At 42.0% G+C, this 24,645-nt stretch overlaps 1 protein-coding gene across 1 annotated transcript in view; it reads right to left on the bottom strand.

Annotated features, from left to right (window-relative positions):
• USP25 (ubiquitin specific peptidase 25) overlaps positions 1-24,645 on the bottom strand; it is a 2,531,105-nt gene that overhangs the window by 407,619 nt on the left and 2,098,841 nt on the right. Inside the window, exon 23 of the mRNA XM_044071806.1 lies at positions 23,944-24,022. Within this exon, the coding sequence (XP_043927741.1) occupies positions 23,944-24,022 (79 nt within the window). The remainder of the gene's footprint in view (positions 1-23,943; positions 24,023-24,645) is intronic.

The raw sequence follows: 24,645 nt of genomic DNA, 5'->3' as shown, positions 1-24,645 counted from the left end.
ACTGTGAAGGACAACCTCAGAACTGGGGTCATATCTCGCTCCATTAAGCCTGCTCCCAGGAGTGGAGCCTCAAACTGGATAGGTAATGACAGGGTTCCCAGAGCAGTGGACGGCACCGTAGAAAAAGCCGGCGCCAAACTCGGAACCGAGAAAACCACAGCCTAATCCCAGGCCTGAGGAAGATCTGGTTCCAATGGAACTGAAGGGCAAAGGGTCGACTCTGGGGTCGAAGTGAGGTCCACTATCGAAAGAGGCATCGGTGCAGAGGGCTTTGGAACCTGCAAGGAGGATGAAGGAGGAGAGTAAGATGGGGTCCGTGAAGCAGAAAACCCAAGTCCTAGAAGGGATTGGGGTTTAGAATCAGAAAGAATCCCTCTGGCCGCCAGCAGCTGGTCTACAAGGTGCACCATGCCGTGTTCGGAGAGGCTCCTGGTGGATCTAGTGGATATCCCTAAAGGGGGCTCTGTATGCTCTAAGAAGTGACTAAAAGCCTGTCCCAAGGAGGAGTCCACAGACAGGGAGTATCAGGTCCGAGCTTGTGTGTCTAAAGGCACCACTGTCTTCATTTTTGAGACAAAAGTAGCAGCAGTGTCAGATTGAGTTATCGGAGCCGTGGAAGGGCTCAGAGTCATAATCGGTGTTGAGGTCAAGATTTTTGCGTCGGTTACATTCGGTGCCATAGACGTTGGTGCCGAGGGAGTCAGCATCAAAGCTAGAGAAATAGATGGTACCGCAGGTGAAGACTTCTGCTCCAGTGCAGAAAGCTTTGGCATTTTTGGTTTTGGCGGTCTTTCCTTCTCACCAGTGGGTGAGGAGGGAATGGAGTGGGGCCTCTTCTCTTTCTTTGGAGAGAGTGAACCCCTCCCTACGCAGAGAGGGCCTCTGAGAAGGGCGATTTGAGAAGGCCCTTCAAAATCAATTTATTTTTACGTTCATTAAGGGTATGAGAAGTAAACCCTGCACAGGAGGAGCAAGGGGGTTGTACAGAGAGGTGAGGCACAACCAAACAATAAACACAGTCATCATGGAGGTCACTATTAGGCATTTTTCTCCCACACTTCAGGCATTGCTTGAACCCCAAAGTGCCCTTTTTATCAGACATGTTAACACCAACAAATTCAACAAAACATGGAGAAAACAACTAAACACACTACAATAGTTAGCTAGAGGTAGAGAGAGAAAAAATACCAATGATGGTATAGAAGAATTACCACAGTGGGTACAAAGAAAGAGCACACCACCGGTGGTACTAAGATTACCAACAGGTAGTTGACAGGAAAAAGGCGGTAGGACTTAGCAATACACAGGTAAAGAGGTAACACACTATGTAGAAACAAATTAAACTATTTAAGGTCAAGAGCAATATCAAAAAATCAGAATATTTCAAAAATATAACAGACTTAGCTGAGAGCTGGCTTGAAGATGGTTTTAGGCAACGCAGCAAACAATATCTGAGGTAACAGGGAGAAGGGGATTGTGGGTAAAATCTTAGCTCGAGTGTTTTTGGCTGGCGCGAGCTTTGGTATAAGGCTTACTCAGTTGCGAGGGCTCAGAACCGAACCCATCAGTGATGAATGGGATGAAGATTAACATCAGATTGAATATTTGAAAAAATGGAAAACAAAATATAATCTAGAGTCATTTTGGGTAGGTATGTGATGTTAGGCACCTTTGATGTTCAGTCACGAAAAAGCAAAGGACGGAGAGAGATGACAGGAAAAAGACAGACTTTTATGAAAATGTTGAGGAAAGAAAGTATAGGTCTCCAGGTCCCCCTCTTCCAGTGCTAGAAATATCCTTGAATAAAATCATTTTTCTCTGCTGGGTTTTGGAAGTGGTCCTATGATGCCTAGAATTAACATATGAAAAAGGATAGGGGGAAGAGACGGGCTTGATTTTCTGGGTGTGGAGGGACTCCCAAGTTTGGGTGACATGAGTTCCAATGCCACTTGTATCTGTTTTGGACAAATGCTAGCACCGAGGAATCTGTTGTGGATGTTTCCAAAGAATGAACGAGTGAGCAGCAAAGTGACAGATTGCCTGCAAGATTTAATGGATGGTCACAGTAGGGAGTTAAGGGACCTCATTTTTTTCTAAAATTCCATTGCCACTGTTTCTTGTACTGCTTTTCCCACGTTTCTGTTAGGATTGTTTAAATAACTTCCTAGTAAACGGTCCAGGACTAAGAGGGATATTTTCCGTAGCACTTTGGTGTGGGTAGCAAGAAAAATATCCAGATATCTAAGAAAGAAAATGGAAATATTTTGGAGATGTTACGAAAATCTGTATAAAGCAGACAAATGTAGAAACCAAGAAATGGTCCAAATGGAAATATTTATGGAAGACTTAGTTATGCCAAGGCTGGAGGAAGATGAGGCAAAACAAAAGTGAAGACAAGAAGAGATTACATAAAAATAGTGATGTATAATCAAACGGGGGAGGTCTCCAGGAACAGACGCTATTACTGTGGAAGTCTGAAAGCTGGGAAGGAAGTGATTAAAAACCTAAAAAGTGTTGTTAAATAGTACTATAAAAGGGTGAGGTGGGGGGTACCAACATCTTGGAAGAAAACTGTGTTGGCTGTATTATCCGAAGAGAGGGAAGACCCTCCAGACTTAGCTTCATATAGACTTATTTAAATTTTAAACCTTGGTTATAAAGTGCTTACACCTGTACTAGCTAAGAAAATGAAATGACAAAGTGTTGTCAAAATTGATAGATGCTGAATAATGTGGTTTTGTGGAGAAGCAAACATTTCACAACAATAAGACAATGATCACGCAAAGAAAGTATATGATAGAGTCAGCTGGGGATTTTATGATACTATTAGGAGGGTAAACGAAGGGTTTGTGGCAAAAAATAAAGTGGAAAGGATCCTCTCCAACAAGCTGTGTTTGAAAAGAACAAGGCAGAAATGCCCTCTTCCCCCTTTACTTGCTCTATATTTAGAGCCATTGGGAAAGAAAATAAGGCACTTAAAAATACAACAATATAACTACTATGGCTACTATGGTAATCAAGAAATGTTAACTTTATTTGCAGCTGATACCTTGCACTTGATAAATCCAGAAAAAGGACATTTCAGTGTTGTGGAACATTTTGAGTTTCATGTCTTTTTGGGATATAAAATTTATGAGGTTCTGAGACCAACGACTGATGTCAGAACCATGGCCTTAAGCTCAATGCCAAAAAATGTGTCATCACCTTTGGGAAAAACCTGGTTCCCATGAATTACCACATCGATGGTAGTCCACTGAAAACAGAAGGCATTATAAGAGATCTGGGAACACAGGTTGGCAGCAACCTCACTTTTGACCACCACATTGCCACTGTGGTCAGAAAGTTCTTGTATGTGTTGCATCTCATTGCTAAGGGTTTTGCATCCAGGAAGAAAGAGGTCACTGTCTCCCCTCTACTCTTCCCTCATTAGATCAATCATTGAGTACAATGCCCCATTTGGCATGTACCTCACTAAACAACTGCAACAACTGGAGAGGCCGCAAAAGTACCTCACAGAGAGGATCCTAGGCCTTAAACATTTGTCCTATATGGACAGACTCAAAAAACTCCAACTATTCTGTCTCATATCGCCTACTTAGAGACCATCTCTGATTGACTTACAAAGCCATGTCTGACCCAGCTCTGTTAGAAATGCTACATCTAAAGAAATCCCAATCCCTCCGCACCACATGCTCCAGAGACCTCAACCTCATTACCATAATCAACAGAACATGCTGGAGGGACAGGGTCATAACCCAGAGACTGCCCATGCTATGGAATAGATCTCCCATACATGTCAAGCAGAGCACCTCACTAGCCCTCTTCAAGAGAAATCTTGATGAGTGGATGGGAAATAGAAAATTCACCCCAGGGATCACTCCAGTGGTTTACTCGACAGAGGCATTCGGAACTAAGGTGGGTGGGCACAATGCCAGGTAATCCTATGGGCTAGGCTTGTAAAGGCTCCAGGGCCATTAGCCTAGTAGACACCTATAAAACAGAGTGGTAAACTATGTACCATACGTGAATTGGTTAAACAATACCTATACTTATGGGGTTATAAGACAAAGTATTTACATGCCTGGATAAAAAATCTTCTGTTATGGCAGTCAAAGATATGTGGGAAGAGACTTAAATGGTACAATAACTGAGACACTGGAATCTCTTGATTATGGATATGAATATTAAGATGAAAAACAGTGAAAATGTTTTTAGTCCCTTTAGTTTAATATGCAGGTCAGATAGTTTTTTTTTTATTAATCAGAGAAACTGTGGACAACAATTAATAGAGTGTTGAAAATATTTATTTGGGAAGGGACAGTGCCGGTGTTAGCATTTTGGGGGCCCCTAGGCTCTTCCAGTATAAGTATCATCCTGTCAATGCCACACCTCTTAAGAAACCTTTTAGTTTGTGCTGCAAAATTTTAGAAGTAGTACGCACAGACAGACCTTAGCTACAAGCTGTTACATTACAACAGGCCTATATACCACACTTTGCTGACCTGTCTAACAAAGTGATGCTTACAGTTACTGGCATTTAGTTGCAGCAATGATACATTACAACAACAACAACTATATGTACAGGTCTGGACTTCAATGAAGTGATGACTAGGCCTACTGTTTCAAATCCCCCCCCCCCCTGCACACCCTCCAGTCCTCTCCTCTGATCCATCACCCCCTTTTGGGCTCCCCATACCAGACACATTACTTTTTTCTTCCTTTTCTCACATTTGGCCTTACTCTCAACTTTTTCAAGAAGCCATAACTTTCTATATGTTCTGAAGTGCATTTTAAAGGGGTTTTTTTTCTTTTTACAATATCTTTTCATCCAATAATGGCTTGAACAGAAATTAAGGAAAGAAAATTCACTGATGCTGTTCAGCTTTAGTTTTCTTTGCATCCTTTTCAGCACTCCTTTCCTGACCAAGACAAAACAGTAATAACCATTTAGTAAATAACTCAATTAAGCTGGTGCCCCAAAGCCATAGGGGTTACATATGTGTCCTGTGATACATTGCAGAGCATTTTATCAACATTTTGCTCCAATGGTGGCCTAAACAAAAATCATGAAATATAAAATAATTTGTCTTATTTTTTTTCTTCCAAGGAAGACATAAGTTGTGCCCAAGGCTTAATATTCAAAGCTGACAGAATAGCAGCTCACAATAAGCTAACAAGCCAGTTGTGGAAATACATAGGTCTTATCTGGAAATACTGCCTTCTTCCCTAACCCCCCACAAAAGACAATCACTGCCTATACATCCCTCTGGTGTTAGACTAGGATGAAAGCAGAGGTTTAAATTGTCTTAGCCATATATTTCAAGGTACTGCTGATATATGTATACATAGCATGCTTCCTCACCCCTAACCCTCAAAGTCAGCCCCATGTATATGTGCCTGATGTGTGATTGTGAGAATGATTTCAGTAATATATTCTAATGCGTTGTTCTTAGACAGTATACCACCTTTAGTAACCTTCTTTTCACACCTCTGAAGTCTGTGAGAAAAGTAAATAAACAATGACCACACTGTCCTCAGCTCAATCACAAGCTATAATGACTTCATCTGCACACCTCTAAGGTTTGACTGTGATGAAAACTAAAGTTCTAAGAACCACACAATCCCCAGATCCCCAGCAGCTTTCTGTACACACACATTTGAGCAGGGATGGTTTTAGAATGGGTGTGGTTGAAACCAGAGGCTATTATCAGCTTTATCCTAAAAGGGTTATATCTCAACACTGTTCAGGTTAAACAGCTCAGTCAGAAAATTGAAACATTTTTTGTCCTAATTTTTCTTCAACCAGCAATAGCTTTTGTGGGGCTCCCCACAGGGTCAAGGATGATTAAGGGAGCCCCCAGTATCCATTTATACAGTCTGTTGAGTGGGGGCCACCAGACTCCAGGAAGATCTAAGTGCCTGAATGTTCTGTGATACATCTCATGTCTTACTTTTTAAATATAATTACTTAAGTACATTTTTACTGATACCCAGAAGAATAATGTCTATGTCTTGGCATTATTGGGTGCATGCACATACAAAAATCAGTGATTTTGTTTACACGCACACAAGCATAAGCCATAGCAGTCCTAGTTTTGTAGTTATTTCAGCAAATAGCAACACATCGTGCAACACTGGTAGTGCCACACCAGATCAGTGAATGCTGTTTAGCAATCGTCAAACAGCAGCAGGGGTAAGTCACTTATTTACCTCATTGGGTAGTAATACATACCTGTCACTGTCCCTGATTTCACACTTATTTACCTCATTGGGCAGTAATGCATGCCTGTCACTGTCCCCGATTTCACAGTTATTTACCTCATTGAGCAGTAATGCATGCCTGTCACTGTCCCTGATTTCACAGTTATTTACCTCATTGAGCAGTAATGCATGCCTGTCACTGTCCCTGATTTCACAGTTATTTACCTCATTGGGCAGTAATGCATGCCTGTCACTGTCCCTGATTTCACAGTTATTTACCTTATTGGGCAGTAATGCATGCCTGTCACTGTCCCCGATTTCACAGTTATTTACCTCATTGAGCAGTAATGCATGTCTGTCACTGTCCCCGATTTCAGTTATTTACCTCATTGAGCAGTAATGCATGCCTGTCACTGTCCCTGATTTCACAGCCCTTCACTGATTTTGTTCATACATTTGCTTTCTCCTTCACAAAAAGTTTGATTTGCTGGTTAATCATTCAGGATAATCATTCAGGATTACAGTCAGTCAATCCAGACATTTGAGTTTTATACTTATGGTCCAAAAATACATCTTTATGCAAAAGGTGTTATTTTACTAACTTTTTAAGTGCATTAGAGTGGTGCAGCAGTTAGCGTTGTCGCCTCATAGCAAGAGGTCCTCCGGTTCGATCCTCGGCTGGGGAGCCTTCTGTGCGGAGTTTGCATGTCCTCCCTGTGGTTGTGTGGGTTTCCTCCGGTTGCTCCGGTTAACTCCCACATCCTTAAGACATGCTGTAGGTGGACTGGACACTCTAAATTGGCCCTAGGTGTGAGTGAGTGCATGTGTGCGCCTTCTGTGGAAGGTTGGGCGCCAGGCTGGCAACTCGACACTGTAAAACTCTACTGCCAATCATGAGCGGACAGGTGATCCATTGTGGCAACCCCTAACCAGCAAAAGCCGAAAGAAAGAGTAATATTTAAAATGTAGTCCTGATTCTGAGCCTTTATTCTATTATTTTTGGGATTGCACTGAATTCTTAAGGAAAGGAATTGAGTTATACTATCTGGTGTTATGCTTGTATTTATAAAACTCCCTGAAACAGAAAACCATCCATGATTATCACAAGTATCAGCTCTTCTTAAAATCCAAAATTTGCACCAAGATGAGTCACTCTGGGCTGCTGACCTCTCTAGTGCTTACCTTGGTCACTCTGGGCTGCTGATCCCTCTAGTGCTTACCTTGGTCACTCTGGGCTGCTGATCTCTCTAATACTTAGCTTGGTCACTCTGGGCTGCTGATCCCTCTAGTGCTTACCTTGGTCACTCTGGGCTGCTGACCTCTCTAGTGCTTACCTTGGTCACTGGGCTGCTGATCTCTCTAGTGCTTACCTTGGTCACTCTGGGCTGCTGATCCCTCTAGTGCTTACCTTGGTCACTCTGGGCTGCTGATCTCTCTAATACTTAGCTTGGTCACTCTGGGCTGCTGATCCCTCTAGTGCTTACCTTGGTCACTCTGGGCTGCTGATCTCTCTAATACTTAGCTTGGTCACTCTTAGCTTGGTCACTCTGGGCTGCTGATCCCTCTAGTGCTTACCTTGGTCACTCTGGGCTGCTGACCTCTCTAGTGCTTACCTTGGTCACTCTGGGCTGCTGATCCCTCTAGTGCTTACCTTGGTCACTCTGGGCTGCTGATCTCTCTAATACTTAGCTTGGTCACTCTGGGCTGCTGATCTCTCTAGTGCTTACCTTGGTCACTCTGGGCTGCTGATCTCTCTAGTGCTTACCTTGGTCACTCTGGGCTGCTGATCTCTCTAGTGCTTACCTTGGTCACTGTGGGCTGCTGATCTCTCTAGTGCTTACCTTGGTCACTCTGGGCTGCTGATCTCTCTAGTGCTTACCTTGGTCACTCTGGGCTGCTGATCTCTCTAGTGCTTACCTTGGTCACTCTGGGCTGCTGATCTCTCTAATACTTAGCTTGGTCACTCTGGGCTGCTGATCTCTCTAGTGCTTACCTTGGTCACCCTGGACTGCTGACCTCTCTAGTGCTTACCTTGGTCACCCTGGGCTGCTGATCTCTCTAGTGCTTACTTTGCTCATGTTCATTATCAGCTTCATCCTAACAGGTTCATATCACTGCCTGTTCAGGTTAAAGACCATAATTAGTAAATTAATAAATTTTTTCTTCCTCATTTTTCTCCAACCTGCAGCAGCTTTTGTAGGACCCCCACAGTCAAGGATGATTAATGGGGGCCCCCTGCAGCCACAGGTGTATAGCAAGTGGAGAAAATGTCCAACAGCAGGATTTAACTAAGCCACCGACATTGTCAGTGGTAAAATATTTAATAGAATTCTGACGCCTGTTACTTGACAAAACACTGTTACTACAACCAGAAATATCTTTGAATTTTAAAGGAGGTATAAATAAGAGTCATTATCCATGTGGTTTATTAAGTATATAAGAATGTTATACTAGCTTTTGTCGATTTGACAGACGTAACAAAATATCAGGATAAGATAACTTGCTGTGGTTGGGGGGCCCCCAAGGAACAGGGGTTCCCCAGCGACCGCAGGGTTCGCTGGTGCCTAAAGCTGGCTATAGGAAGGGAAGAGGACAACAGTTAAGGAGAATAGGTTGATCCTCTACATAGAAGAAAGTGAGTTAGGATCACTTGATTTGAAGTGATACTTTGGAGACGCACAGTTAAGGCTCATGTATGCATAATGAAAGAAAAAGGATATAAATCAAAGTGGAGGGGGGGCTGCAATGAAATGGGGGAGTGAGAAATACAGAAAGACTAGGGTTTTGGATGAAGGCCCTGGAGAAGAGAAGCCATACAGAATATAATACTTTCTGCTGCATTATAAATGTTACAAGAATAAACCCAACATAAGAAAGGAGAACAGACATTTTGCCAATAGGTATGTCTGCAAGTAGAGGTACAGAAAATGGGCAGGAGGAGGTGGAATTTTACAGGAGAAAGCCGGCAAAGGAACCAAGGTACTGTGAGCAAATAACTAGAGAACGAAATGTAACAGGGTGGGATGAGGCCAAGTAGTTGCAGCCTGGTCTACAGGTTACAGACAGCTCCTTACCAGGAATAGATATTAGGGTGCATGCAAACAGAAAGGGGTATATGTGTGCCAAGTGAAAGACCTGCTCTGATAGGGTTTTTAGTTGAGTCTAGAACAAAATCTGCTGTTAAAAAGGATAATTAGTAGGGAATATAAAATACTGCGTGATAACCATGAGAATCAATCAGATGAGGCTTAACAAACATTGGGAAGACAGACAGTGGAAAGGCAATTTACAAAGGAACAACAGGAGGACATTTGCATGGCTCCCAAGTATACAACAAAGCCCAAAACATTTAGGATTTTTTGTTTGGAAGTGTTTGCATAGGTATTTTTATACCTCAAGCAGACTTCGGAGAATTTTTTGTCAGGTACACAGCAAATGCTGAAGGTGTGATGGGAAAGAGGTAAGTGGGAACATATCTGTGTGCCTTTAACAAACTGGCATACTTTAAATATTCACTAGAGTTACTTTGTCAGAAATGGTGGGGGAGCAAAGAAATTATTCTTCAGAGCTGGGAATCTGAACTGCCTAGACTTAGAAAGGCCGCAATAAGTTTAATGCTATTGCTGACAAAAAAAAAAGCAATTACTAGAAAATGAAAATCTAAACCTGTTATAACTGAAGTACTGAATACTGTAAAGGAGATCACCAAAAGTGGGATCTTAACAAAAGGGAAGGAGAAAACTGCATAGAAATAAGTGCAATTTGTGGGAACAATACATGCAGAGTAATGTTAAAGATAAAGTGCAAAGTTTTTTTTTTTATCTGGTGGCTCTTTTTCTTATAATTATGCTTTCATTTTGTAAAATAGACTTCCTTTATTCTAAAATATGTAGTTTTTACTTACTTCAGTTGACCTACATTTATCAAGTTTAATACACTGGCATTTCTGTTTACTGTATGATGTAAGCTGAGCAAATATCCAATTACTTCCCGATTCCATGTTATCCAGGCCTGCCTTCTGATGATGCATTACGAGGGACAAACAGTAGTGGGATAGCATGTTTTCTCTGCTCTGCAGCTGATTGTATTACAAAATAACCAGTTTTACATCTATTTACGTATACTGTATGCCAAGGACTATACACCCTAGTAAAGATCTTATCTGTGGCATTTTACTTTTGTTACCTTTGACTTGAATAGAACGGTGTTTATTTACTGATTTATCTGAGTTACTGATAGTACTGTATTCTGGTTACAGTTTTTTTCAGTATGGAGAAAGATGCATGGCCTATCTTAAAATAGGCAAATTTAAGGTGACAGTATGTCTCACGGGATACAACATATGCAACATCAAAATAGCCCTGTACAAGTTATTTCATTCTAAGAAATATGACAAGGTCATAATCGGTAGATGTACTAACGACATTGGGAAAAGAAGTTTAGGAAGTTTGGAAAAAGTGATGGGGACAATATTTTGGAGAGAGGATTTTCTACTGCCTATCAGCTCTAGGGCTACAACAGCTTATTTAACACAGCCAGTAAAATGACTAGTGCCCTCAAGGAGCACTCTGTTACATCTCCATCCTATGCTTATGGGAAGAATTGTTTTGTCTGACTATAGCTGACAATCAGCGGACCCTGGTAGTTTCTTCTCGATTGTCAAGTATACGTCTCCCTCCTAGTCCCATCTACAGATTTAGGGTTTGGGCCAGCACGGATCATGCTGCTTTGATGGTAGATTTTCTTTATGCCCTAACCTTTCCTTCCCTATGTGCATACCTACTGACATCCAGTGGGTGAGCATACAATGGGAACATGCATCTGTGGTGACTGAGACAATATCCTTTGCCCTTACCTACTACAGACTCCTTCCACCACCATTTCCACAGCCACAGCCAGCGACCAAGTGTTAGGAATGTGCAGGCATGCAGCCTTCTCCCAAGAATGGGCACATCCATCCCTTCCTTAGCAGTACCAAAGGCACGCAAGTCGCTAACCTAAGCCAGGCTGACTGAGATGTAGTGAGGGCTTTATCCTTCTAAGCCATGGCTCTGGCTGCCTACTGAAAGAAATGGCTAGCACGATAAACTTCTGGGGAGGGAGTCGTTTCCCCTTCAATCAGACAGAGCGCGATAAACTTCTGGGGAGGGAGTCGTTTCCCCTTCAATCAGACAGAGCGCGATAAACTTTTGGGGAGGGAGTCGTTTCCTCTTCAATCAGAGCGCGATAAACTTCTGGGGAGGGAGTCGTTTCCCCTTCAATCAGACAGAGCGCGATAAACTTCTGGGGAGTGAGTCGTTTCCCCTTCAATCAGACAGAGCGCGATAAACTTCTGCGGAGGGAGTAGTTTCCCCTTCAATCAGACAGAGCGTGATACACTTCTGGGGAGGGAGTCGTTTCCCCTTCAATCAGACAGAGCACGATAAACTTCTGGGGAGGGAGTCGTTTCCCCTTCAATCAGACAGAGCACGATAAACTTCTGGGGAGGGAGTAGTTTCCCCTTTAATCAGACAGAGCACGATAAACTTCTGGGGAGGAAGTCGTTTCCCCTTTAATCAGACAGAGCACGATAAACTTCTGGGGAGGGAGTCGTTTCCCCTTTAATCAGACAGAGCACGATAAACTTCTGGGGAGGGAGTCGTTTCCCCTTTAATCAGAGTACGATAAACTTCTGGGGAGGGAGTCGTTTCCCCTTTAATCAGACAGAGCACGATAAACTTCTGGGGAGGGAGTCGTTTCCCCTTTAATCAGACAGAGCACGATAACCTTCTGGGGAGGAAGTCGTTTCCCCTTCAATCAGACAGAGCACGGTAAACTTCTGGGGAGGGAGTCGTTTCCCCTTCATTCAGACAGAGAACGATAAACTTCTGGGGAGGGAGTCGTTTCCCCTTCAATCAGAGCACGATAAACTTCTGGGGAGGGAGTCGTTTCCCCTTCAATCAGACAGAGCACGATAAACTTCTGGGGAGGGAGTCATATCCCCTTCAATCAGACAGAGCACGATAAACTTCTGGGGAGGGAGTCGTTTTCCCTTCAATCAGACAGAGCACGATAAACATCTGGGGACGGAGTCGTTTCCCCTTTAATCAGACAGAGCACGATAAACTTCTGGGGAGGGAGTAGTTTCCCCTTCAATCAGACAGAGAACGATAAACTTCTGGGGAGGGAGTCGTTTTCCCTTCAATCAGACAGAGCACGATAAACATCTGGGGACGGAGTCGTTTCCCCTTTAATCAGACAGAGCACGATAAACTTCTGGGGAGGGAGTCGTTTCCCCTTTAATCAGACAGAGCACGATAAACATCTGGGGAGGGAGTCGTATCCCCTTTAATCAGACAGAGCACGATAAACATCTGGGGAGGGAGTCGTATCCCCTTTAATCAGACAGAGCACGATAAACATCTGGGGAGGGAGTCGTATCCCCTTTAATCAGACAGAGCACGATAAACATCTGGGGAGGGAGTCGTTTCCCCTTTAATCAGACAGATAAAAGTATGAGCAGCAAAATCACAAAACTTGTAGAAGCTTTTTTAGTGGAAGGGTTCAACAGTAACCACAGAAGGAAGTAAAATTTTGTATGCGCGAACCACGAAGCTTAAACAAAAAAAGTTGCTGTAGAACAAGAGTCAAGACAAGGGGGAATATACAACATTCTTTTCATTCCTGAAACATGGATCAGAACTAAAATTCCATCTCAAATTATGTGGCTATCAAGGAATCTACAAATACAGAAGGGACAAAATAGGTGGCAGTATATCAATGCATATGAAAAGTGACAAACATTTCAGACAGACAAAATTTCAGAGGGAAACTGTAGCTGCTAATACTACAGTAGGACTGGAAATAGTTCTTGCTTACAGACCACCTAGTCAAAACAGTGAAGCATTACGACAAATTATTGGACATCTGAACACCCTGCGGATGTGTGCAGGGACCGTCTTACTATGAACAGGTGCTTTAAGGGCACACCTGGAAAGAGAATTATTCTCAAAATGTGCCTTGGGCTATCAAGTCGACTACTACACTGCATGTGATTGTGGGCCATTTCATCATTTAACACTACAAATCTGAACAGAGAATGAGAAGGGAACAGAGACCATCTCAGCCTGCTCTGGGAGAGGTTGGTACTTCAGCAAACAGGTTTTATCAAGCAAATTACAGAACTAGTTTTAAACAAAATTCAGCTCTACTGGGAAGGGGAACTAAGGTGTGGTGATACTGTACAAACCTGGAACCAAATGTACGAATTAATGAACATATTCACTAAAAAGATTATTACCATTGGTACTGACAAGGCACTCAAACAATAAATTCCCCCTTGGTGAACTAAATTAGTTCATAAAAATGCATCATTGGATTATTCTCCAGAACTTTACTATATACATATATATATATATATAGGTTCATAGGTTCATATATATATATATATATATATATATATATATATATGTATGTATATATATATATATATATATATCTATATATATATATATATATATATATATATATCTATATATATAGGTTCATAGGTTCATACTAGGCTATCTGCCCTAGGGCATTTATAAGCCTAGCCAGAGTGTGTATGGCTTTCGCCACCCATATTAAATTAATTTTGCTATGCCCTTTTTCAAGGTTAGTATACTGTGCCTCTGTCTAACAGTGACACAGAAGTGATACCCGGGGTAAACCTACAATCTCCCATCCACTCATCAAGATTCCTCTTGAAGAGAGTCAATGAGGGACTCTGCCTAACCTGGACTGGGATTTTATTCCAGAGTGAAGGGAGCCCTCTGGGTTATGAATCTGTCCCTCCAGCATGTCCTATTTATTTCAGTGCTGAGGTTCAAGTCCCTCGAGCGCGTAGCTCGATGGGATTTGGATTTTGTGAGGTGCAGCATGTCCATTAATTCTGGGTTGGACATGGCTTTATACGTCAGGCACAGATCGCCTCTGAGCAGGCGGTATGCCACTGAGTAGAGCTGGAGTTTCTTTAACCGGGCAGCATACGGCATCTGTTTGAGCCCCTTGATCCTCTTGGTGAGGTACTTTTGGGGTCATTCCAGTTGCTGCAGGTGTCTGGTAAGGTACATCCCAAAAGGGGCATTGTACTCAATTATGGGCCTGATGAGGGATGAGTAAAGAGGCACGATGACCTCCCCTGATCTAGATGTGAATCCCTTCATGATTAGGTGGGCTATATAAAATGTTTTTCTAACCACTTTGGCCACGTGGTTGTCAAATGAGAGATTGCTATCAACTTGGGTCCCCAGGTCCCTAATTACTTCTTCTGTACTTAATGGATTACCACCTATGTGGTAATTTGTGGGCACTTTGTTTTTGCCAAAGGGGATGACTATACACTTTTGGCGTTTAGCTTGAGGCCATGGCTCTGGCACCAGTTGTCTGTTTCTATGAGGCCCTTTTGGAGGATGCTTGTGTCGGCTGGAGATATATATAGATATATATATATATATCTATATCTATATATATCTATCTATATCTATCTATCTATATATATATATATATATATATATATATATATATATATATATATATATATATATATAAATATATATATATAAATATATATATATATATAAATATATATATATATATATATATGGGTCCCCTATGAAATCCCGAACGCAGAGAATCCAGACGCCCAAAATACCGAGATGAAAAGCCCGAAACCCCACATTACCGAAAGACCAGAAGCTCGAAATTCAAAATCCCTATGTTAAGGGATTTTGAGTTGACGCTTCTGGTGTTGCAGTTCAGGTAATTATGTGTGTGTAAGTGTGTTTGTGAGGGGCTTTAGTGCAAGTGTGTGTGTGTGTGTGTGTGAGGGAGTGTAATGTATGGGTGTGTGTTTGCCTTGTGTATATGTTTGTGCGATCTCGGAGTTAGAATAATAAAGTAGGGGAGGTGTGGGGTGTGGTTTGTTTGGTCATGGGGGAGGGTGTGTGTATGTTTGTGTGTGTGCTGTATGTATGTATTAGTTTCGAGATTTTGAATTTCTCGCTTTCAACGTTTCGGTAATGTGGGGTTTCGGGCTTTTCATCTCGGTATTTTGGGTGTCGGGATTCTGTGCGTTCGGGATTTTGTTGGGGACCTATATATATATATATATATATATATATATATATATATATATGTACATATACACACACCTATATATATATATATATATATATATATATATATATAGGTTCATAGTTTCATACTAGGCTATCTGCCCTGCCCTAGGGCATTTATAAGCCTAGCCAGAGTGTGTTTGGCTTTCACCACCCATTTTAAATTAATTTTGCTATGCCCTTTTTCGAGGTTAGTATACTGTGCCTCTGTCTAACAGTGACACAGAAGTGATACCCGGGGTAAACCTACGATCCCCCATCCACTCATCAAGATTCCTCTTCAAGAGAGTCAATGAGGGACTCTGCCTAACCTGGACTGGGATTTCATTCCAGAGTGAAGGGAGCCTCTGGATTATGAATCTGTCCCTCCAGCATGTCCTATTTATTTCAGTGCTGAGGTTCAAGTCTCTCGAGCGCGTAGCTCGATGGGATTTGGATTTTCTGAGGTGCAGCATGTCCATTAATTCCGGATTGGACATGGCTTTATACGTCAGGCACAGATCGCCTCTGAGCAGGCGGTATGCCTCAAGACTGGTGGCAACGCACGATGCATCGGAGACCATCCAGGTGCAATTAACCATAGGCAAGACTGCTCTGCAAATTGTAGCATGTTACAGGCCACCCTCACAAACTCAGGAACCTCACATGGCCTTCCTGAAAACACTAGAGGGGATAAATGTATCACCAAACACCATCATACTAGGTGACTTCAATTACCCTAATATAGACTGGGAACACTACTCAAGCCCAAACACCCTAGCCCAAAAGTTCCTGGAATTCATAAACTCAAATGCCATGGAACAACTAGTCACCATCCCCACAAGAGTAGAAAACATACTTGATCTCATCATCACGAACATGGGAGCACAATGTTCAACACCGTAAGTATACCCCTCACTGGTGAGATCAGATCACAAACTAATCTCGCTGGAGGTCCTCATCCCACCCCCACCTGAAATAAAAAAGACCACAGTAAAGAACTTCTCGAAAGCCGACTTCGCACTTCTAAAGACTAGTGTGGTCTCCTTTAAGGCCCCCGAGCCGGCGGAAAACAGTACTCAAGCCGCTGAATCACTTACAAATGCCTTCTACCAGCACCTGCAGGACTGCATGGATAAGGCAATTCCAAGCAAAACAAAGACTCTTTGTACCAAAGGCAAGTGCCCAGTCTGGTGGACCCCAGCCATAAACAAACTCTACAACAAAAGGAGGAAGCTACTACAAGATAGAGCAAAATCCTTAAAAGGTAATACACCCTTGATCACTATAAGTAAAAAACTAAGAGCTCTCATAAAATCATCCAAAGCAAATTTTGAGAGAAAAATAGCTAAAGACTCAAAAGACAATCATAAGGCCTTCTTTAGCTATGTTAGAAACCTGGGAGGAAACTCCCAGATATGCTCAGAACTAGTTCAAAATGATGTGAAGATTACTGATCCTACAGACATTGCCAACATACTGGCTGACAGGTTCAGTGCAAACTTCTCCCCTCCCCAAAGGAGAGATATCTATACCAGCGATTGCAGCCCCCAAACATCTCCAACGCCCAAGTGAGAACTGCTCTCTCCAAAGCAAAAACACAGCATCCATGGGACCTGATGGTGTCCCCGGCTGTGTGCTCCACGAACTCAATGAGGAATTAAACCCACAGCTAGGACAGCTGTTTAATCATAGTCTTACCTCTGGATACGCACCCAGGAGTGGCGCACTGCAACTGTGGTCCCACTTCACAAAGGCGGTGCCTCCACCGACCCTGGAAATTACCGGCCCATTAGCTTGACAAGCCTTATCTGCAAAGCCATGGAGAGGATCATAATGGACCTCATAAATAAAGACATAGGGAATTTGCAGACTTTGGATCCATCCCAGTTTGGCTTTGTCAAAGGCAGATCATGCCTTCTAAACTTGGTTGACTTTTGAAACAGTCACCAAAGCCATTGATGAGGGAAAGGCAGTCCATACAGCCTACCTCGATCTGGCGAAGGCCTTGATACAATACCCCACTCGGGTATCATTGAAAAACTCATCAGCTTAAATATTAACCCATACATCACAAGATGGGTTGCAAACTGGCTGAGTGACAGAACCCACAGGGTCAGAGTTGCTGGCGCCATGTCAGACTCAAAGCCTGTCACAAGTGGTGTACCACAGGGCTCAGTCCTGGGCCCACTCTTGTTTGGCATCTACTTTTCCAGTACAAGCAAACACAGGAGGGTTATGGTTGACAAAGTTTGCAGATGACTGCAAACTGGGCGCCATAGTAGAAAACACATCTGACACAGATATCCTTCAGAAGGGTCTCACAGAAGCGGATAACTGGTGCCAGAGCCATGGCCTAAAGTTAAATGCCAAAAATGCATAGTCATACCCTTCGGGAAAAACAAGGTTACCCCTAGCTACCAAATAGGTGGCAATCCACTGAGCACAGAAGAAGTTATCAGGGACCTGGGGACCCAGGTTGATAGTAGTCTGTCATTCGACACCCATGTAGCTAAAGTAGTTAGGAAGACCTTCTACATTGCCCACCTTATCATGAAGGGATTCTCATCTAGATCAAGGGAGGTCATAGTCTCCCTATACTCATCACTCATCAGACCAATGATTGAGTACAATGCCCCATTCGGAATGTATCTGACCCGACACTTGCAGCAGCTGGAGAGGCCACAAAAGTTCCTCACCAAAAGGATAAAGGGTCTCAAACATCTGTCCTATGCTGCCCGACTGAAAGAACTCCAGCTCTATTCAGTTGCTTACCGCTTGCTCAGAGGTGACCTTTGCCTAACATACAAGGCCATGTCAAACCCAGATTTGATGAATATGCTTCACCTCAAAAATCTAGATCCGTCAGAGCCACAAGGGCGGAGACTTAAACCTCGACACGGCTATTAATAGGACGTGCTGGAGGGATAGATTCATCACCCAAAGACTCCCTATGCTGTGGAATAAAATCCCGGTATATGTGAGGCAGAGCACCTCGCTGGCCTTGTTCAAGAGAAATCTTGACCAATGGATGGGAGATCGCAGATATACCCCAGGGATTACTTCAGTGTCACTGCTCGACAGAGGCACAGCAAAATAATGGGTATAGTTCCCCATACTAAAGGGGTGGCGTAAGCCACAAAACTATGGGCTAGGCTTGTAAATGCCCTCGGGCAGATAGCCTCGTATGAACCTATGAACCTATGAACTGAGTAGAGCTGGAGTTTCTTTAACCGGGCAGCATATAGCATCTGTTTGAGCCCTTTGATCCTCTTGGTGAGGTACTTTTGGGGTCTTTCCAGTTGCTGCAGGTGTCTGGTAAGGTACATCCTAAAAGGGGCATTGTACTCAATTATGGGCCTGATGAGGGATGAGTAAAGAGGCACGATGACCTCCTCTGATCTAGATGTGAATCCCTTCATGATTAGGTGGGCTATATAAAATGTTATTCTAACCACTTTGGCCACGTGGTTGTCAAATGAGAGATTGCTATCAACTTGGGTCCCCAGGTCCCTAATTACTTCTTCTGTACTTAATGGATTACCACCTATGCGGTAATTTGTGGGCACTTTGTTTTTGCCAAAGGGGATGACTGTACACTTTTTGGCGTTTAGCTTGAGGTCATGGCTCTGGCACCAGTTGTCTGTTTCTATGAGGCCCATATATATTTATATGTGTGTGTGTGTGTAAAGCAAACCTAATTTTTCAAGATCTGCACTATGTAAAGTTATTAGAAGGGATAGAAGAACCTATGAATTAGGGCTATCTAAGCATATTTTGGATGAAAAGGCTTTTTTTACAGGCATCTATGAGACAATGCCAAAAAATGCAGCCCAGGAAATATTAACCTAAATGCTACCAATGATAGAAACTCTTGAAAAAAAGAACTTGCAGAAATATTCTTTGCACTTTTTTTGGAAGATGTGAAGGGAACTTGACTGACAATCATAACTGAAGATGTTACCAAGGTACTCGAGGGTATTATGGCAGATGTGACTAGTGCACCAGATGGGCTTAGAAGGCGTTTCCTAAACAGGACAGCATCTGAACTGATATCACTTTTAACTTATTTGTAGTGCATGGAGTGACAATTATGCTCCGAAATTTGGTAAAATAGAACACTTCTGTAATGCAAGACACGATCTTAGTGTTTAGCGGGTGCACTGCTTGGTGAAAAACTTAAAGACACCGTAGGTGCTAAGACTGGGGTCTCTCACTGGAGACTAATAGCGAACAGCATTGTCTGGCAAAAACAAAAAAAAGTGGCAGAAAGTAAAAAGATTAAAAGCTGTTGGAAACTTCTGTCTACTACACTTACAAACGAAAAGTGGCAGAAAGTAAAAAGATTAAAAGCTGTTGGAACGTCTGTCTACGACACTTGCAAACGAAAAGTGGCAGAAAGTAAACCGATTAAAAGCTGTTGGAACGTCTGTCTACTACACTTACAAACAAGACAAGCAGAATGAAGCACCGACGGGTCTTAAAAGCTGGTTTTCCTTCTGCCAAAGGATCATTTTGTTTCTGTCCACTGTACCTCTCAGCTATTGAGGATTTAGCCTCACATTTTTGCCATTTATCTCATAAAATCTTTTGATTTTCTGGTTATCACTGATGACTGCAGTTGGTCAGTAATGTTCGACATTACAGTTTCATGGTTATTGCTCAGAAAATGCATGCAAAACCTGATATTCTATTAACACTTTCAGTGATATAGCGCTAGCCGCGGTGGTGCAGCGGTAGCGTTGTTACCTCACAGCAAGAGGTTCTTCCGTTCGATTCTCGGCTGGAGTGCTTCTGTGTGGAGTCTGCATATCCTCCCCACGGTAGAGTGGCATTCAAAAGACATGCGTAGAATGGGCATGCCTTCGTTGAAGGTTGGGCTCGAGCTGGCACCTCGGCACTGTAAAAATCTACTGCCAATCATGAGTGGACCGGAGTTCAGCTGTGGCGACCCCTGACCGGGAAAAGCCAAATAAGAACAACTTTCAGTGATACAGAGCAATATTTAAAAAAATCAACGAAAAAAACAAATAAAAGCAGGTAACCCACTGTGGAAAGGTCTGTGGAAGTAACAAAATTTAGCAACACAAAAAAGAGAGATGAAATCCACAGAGACCAACCATGACAGTCTTAAATGTAAGCAGCAATTTAATAAAAGGTTAGCGCTTTCATGCTCCAATGAGCACTTCTTCAGACCAATACAAAAACTTTAAAAACACACAGTAAACTGAAACTACAGGCATTGGTACATACAGGGTTAAATGGTTTTGTACCTTTAAAGACCATTTTAAAAGCTTGTGATTTGTTTAAATAATTGCGGACATCATTTGATCATGTGCTTTGTATTAAAGTATTTAGTGTGTGTTTTTAAAGTTTTTGTATTGGTCTGAAGAAGTGCTTATTGGGGCATGAAAGCGCTAACCTTTTATTAAATTGTTGCTTACATTTAAGACTGTCGTGGTTGGTCTCTGTGGATTTCATCTCTCTTCAATATTTAAAAAAATGTTCTTGATTCTGATACTTTGTCATTCCACTATTTTTGGATTTATCCAGAATTCTTAAGCAAAGATGTCAAAAGGTATTTTGTTGTCTGACAGACTGCACTTGCCAAGTTTTTACCAGTTTTCAAAGCTGGTAACGCACTTTGTGCTCCTATGCTTTTTTGTAACCAGTAGTACATGTGGCAGATGAAGCTCTATGCACTAGAAGTAATTATGATCAGGTCTGTGATCATAACTCATTATATATTTAGGACATGAATATATTTATGATACGGATGTCACGATTCACTTTCAAAGTGACTTTCTTGGCATCCACGCCTTGAACACGTGGTTATTAGTGGAGACCCTATCAATTCGACTGTAGAAAAAGCCATGACGACCAAGAACTGTAGATCCTGCAGTTTTACTAGCATAACACAGCGATATTTTGAGAGAATACTCATTAGTTAAATCCTTCAGACAGCTACTACATATACAAATCAGCATGTTTTTTTCAGTGGGTTGTTTTTGTCTGACAAGCTTACTACACTTCTATACCAACTTGACAGATGCATTAGGTCTGGGTTTATCAGGTGATGTTACACAATTACATCCTGTCAAAGTCTTTGACTCTCATGCACAATGAAGAGCTTGGACATAATTCATATTACAGACTGGGTTAAAAACTGGCTGCAAAATAGACATCAGGTCAGAAACACTGGCATCTTTTCGAATGCCATAATTATAAAGAGGGGTTCCACAGAGGTCTTTTATTTGGCCTTTTCTTTTTAAAATGTTTACATCTGCACTAAAAGTAATAAGATCAGTAAACTTGTTGATGACGCCAAGATAGGAAGTATCATAACAAATACATTTGAAAAGAAAAAGATGAGGACATTTATACCTGGACTACCTACTCTGGTACATTACTCAAACAACAGGGTTTTGGCAATGTTTACTATAACTACCCCCATTTAATTTTATTCCGAGAATTCCAGATTGTGTAAACCTGCTTTGCAGAACTTTCTGAATGCCATTTTTACATTAAAGCATGTGCACTCAGGTATTTGACATGTGCAGTTGTTGCTACACTAAGGGAGAATGACATCCCTCTCAAACCCTGCTCCTGTTCCATTTTTAAAAAAGTGACAGTGGGATGGATGGTGCAAACCCCTAACTAAAGAAACAAACAGGAAAACTAGCAGGAGGTAGGTGTCACAGAACACTGCTATTGTTCACTGTTACATGACTTGAGGTAGGTGTCACAGAACACTGCTATTGTTCACTGTTACATGACTTGAGGTAGGTGTCACAGAACACTGCTATTGTTCAGTTACATGACTTGACTTTTTTCATTCAGAAGGCTGATGTGACATCACTTGTAATGTCTTCAGGAAATTCCTTAAGTTACACTACGCCAGGTAAGGGGGAAGATATTACTCTTTTTTTTTTTTTTTTTTAAATTATGGGGAAATGCAGGGTTTTACACTGAGAAATTCATAAATACCTATATGCAACCAACTGCATACATTTCCAGTAGCAGAAACTGTCAAAGATTTGGGGGAAAACTGCAGGCAGATTATTTAAATCTGAAGTCAAAGTCAACACCATTATAAGAAAATGCTATGAATCCTAAGAGATATGCTAGGAAACAATCTGTAGACAGAACAAATTGCTGGCATCATTACAGAAGTCATTGATAAGAGCCCTTATTGAATACAGTGGAGCCTCATGCAATTATAATCAATCATAAATAAGCCAGAAAGGATCCAAAAACACATGATGTACTGTGGCTACAAAGCAGGACTGATCAAGCTAAAGCATCAGTCGGTACCTGAATGGCAGTTTGATTTTAATGTGTAAATGTTTTACAGATGGTATCAAACACTGGAATATCATCTGTATTGTATCTACACTAGACCAAGAGCAGCTAAGATTATACCAATGTGAAAAAAAAAAAAAGTTTCAGATTAAGACAAGATGACTATGGAACACATTACCTGTGGTTATGTATGCCACCGAACTTCCAAAGTTTCAAAGCTCAGGATGACGCCTGGTCTGGTACCATGGGATACGATCCTGATATTTAAAGATGCAAACCCCTAGACAGTCTCAGTTGAAAGCTTTCAGCTTATGACAACCAACATATTGCAACGGTGCAACATTTTTCAGCATCAACTATGAACATGCAACCTAACCTAAAGAGCTGCAGACCACGCAGATGACCTAACACAAAGAGCTGCAGACCACGCAGATGACCTAACCTAAAGAGCTGCAGACCACGCAGATGCTAGTTTGTTTCCTTCCTTGTGCTTTTGGCTTCCTTGTCTGCTGACCACTATGCTTCCCCAAATGGACTCTTCCTATTTGCTCCTTGCACTAGGTACACCCAAGTGCAGGGGTAAGAGTTGTTTGGAAGCGCCCTCACACAGTCATCCATAAGGGTGGTGGTCTCACCACCATTCTGGCAATAAACAGCACATTATACTACCCTATTCCTTCCCCAGTCAGGGGGATGAGTGATCCACATCACCAATGAGACCACAACTCTCTCAGATGACAGTGCACACAACTCCCATGTACATGCAATGAGAGCTAATGCTGGAATGTCTTCATAGCAGAGCCTCCACCTCTGGCCTGCCCCATGCACTAACAGCTATTTCTCATAATTACTGCAATGAAGAGCCACGTCCCCCCAATCCATCATACAGTAGGCACACCCATCCTCTCCAAGCTAGCTGCAAAGGATGTCCGAGCCAGTAATCGACCTTGCATTACCCCAAGCTAGCTGCAAAGGATGTCCGAGCCAGTCATCAACCTTGCATTACCCCAAGCTAGCTGGAAAAGATGTCCGAGCCAGTAATTGACCTTGCATTACTCCAAGCTAGCTGCAAAGGATGACTACGCCAGTAATTGACCTTGCATCATCTAGGCCACAGTCAGGGACTTCATCCCTCTATGCCAACATAACTGCTTATGTCCTTTTTTTAAAGGAAACAGATGCTGGGACCTCAGCACCAAAACAACATGAAAGCTAAAATCAAGCAGAAATGTTTCAAATAATCCAATAAAACAGTATGACATAACATTCTATGCTCTTAGCACACAAGTGTCCGTAAGATAGACATTTGCAGTTAGACAACACTCACCTCATACTCCTCAATGTTTACTTCATCAGGCTTCAACATATCCAACTTGGATCTGGCAACTTTCATTACATTACGACACCTAACATGAAAAGGAAAGGCAATTAAAAAAACTAATTTGCATGACACTCAAAAGAAATAAATGAACTTTATCTCTTCATAAAATTAGAAGTTTATTTACTGAAGGAAGCAATACCCACCTCACCTGCCCCAACATAAAGCCTTTATCACCTTATTTTTCTATAGGTAAAAAAGAAAGAATCATGTAACAAGTCTTTTTTTTTTTTGGTTCTCCTTTTCTCTGTGGCATCATTACAAACTGCAGAATAATATAGGTATGCCACACTTTTCTTTACCTGTATACAACAAAGAATAGTGATTACTCATGCAATACTTCCCTCATATCACATACAGCACTGGGCAACTAAATGGGACAAGCCACACTTAACACGTGTCCAAGAGCAAACAGCTTTGCCAGAAGACATCGGGGATTCCACAAGTTCCACTTACACACTTCATCTAACAAAGCAAGTATTATTTCAAAAGTATTGGAGATTTACTGATTTGTGTCTACTTTGATTCACCAAAACTAGATAATAATCCGAGTCTATTTTGACCTGCCAAAATTAAATAAATGGCACCTGGTCTACTTTGGGCAAGCTCAGTGGCACGCAATACATTACTGCGATATATTAAGAATAATGT

This window comes from Protopterus annectens, chromosome 5.part0, assembly GCF_019279795.1.
Source record: "Protopterus annectens isolate FY-2018-M chromosome 5.part0, PAN1.0, whole genome shotgun sequence".
NCBI classification, from domain to species: Eukaryota; Metazoa; Chordata; order Ceratodontiformes; family Protopteridae; genus Protopterus; species Protopterus annectens.
Note: the sequence above shows the minus strand (reverse complement) of the source record. Positions and strands in the feature narration are given on the sequence as shown.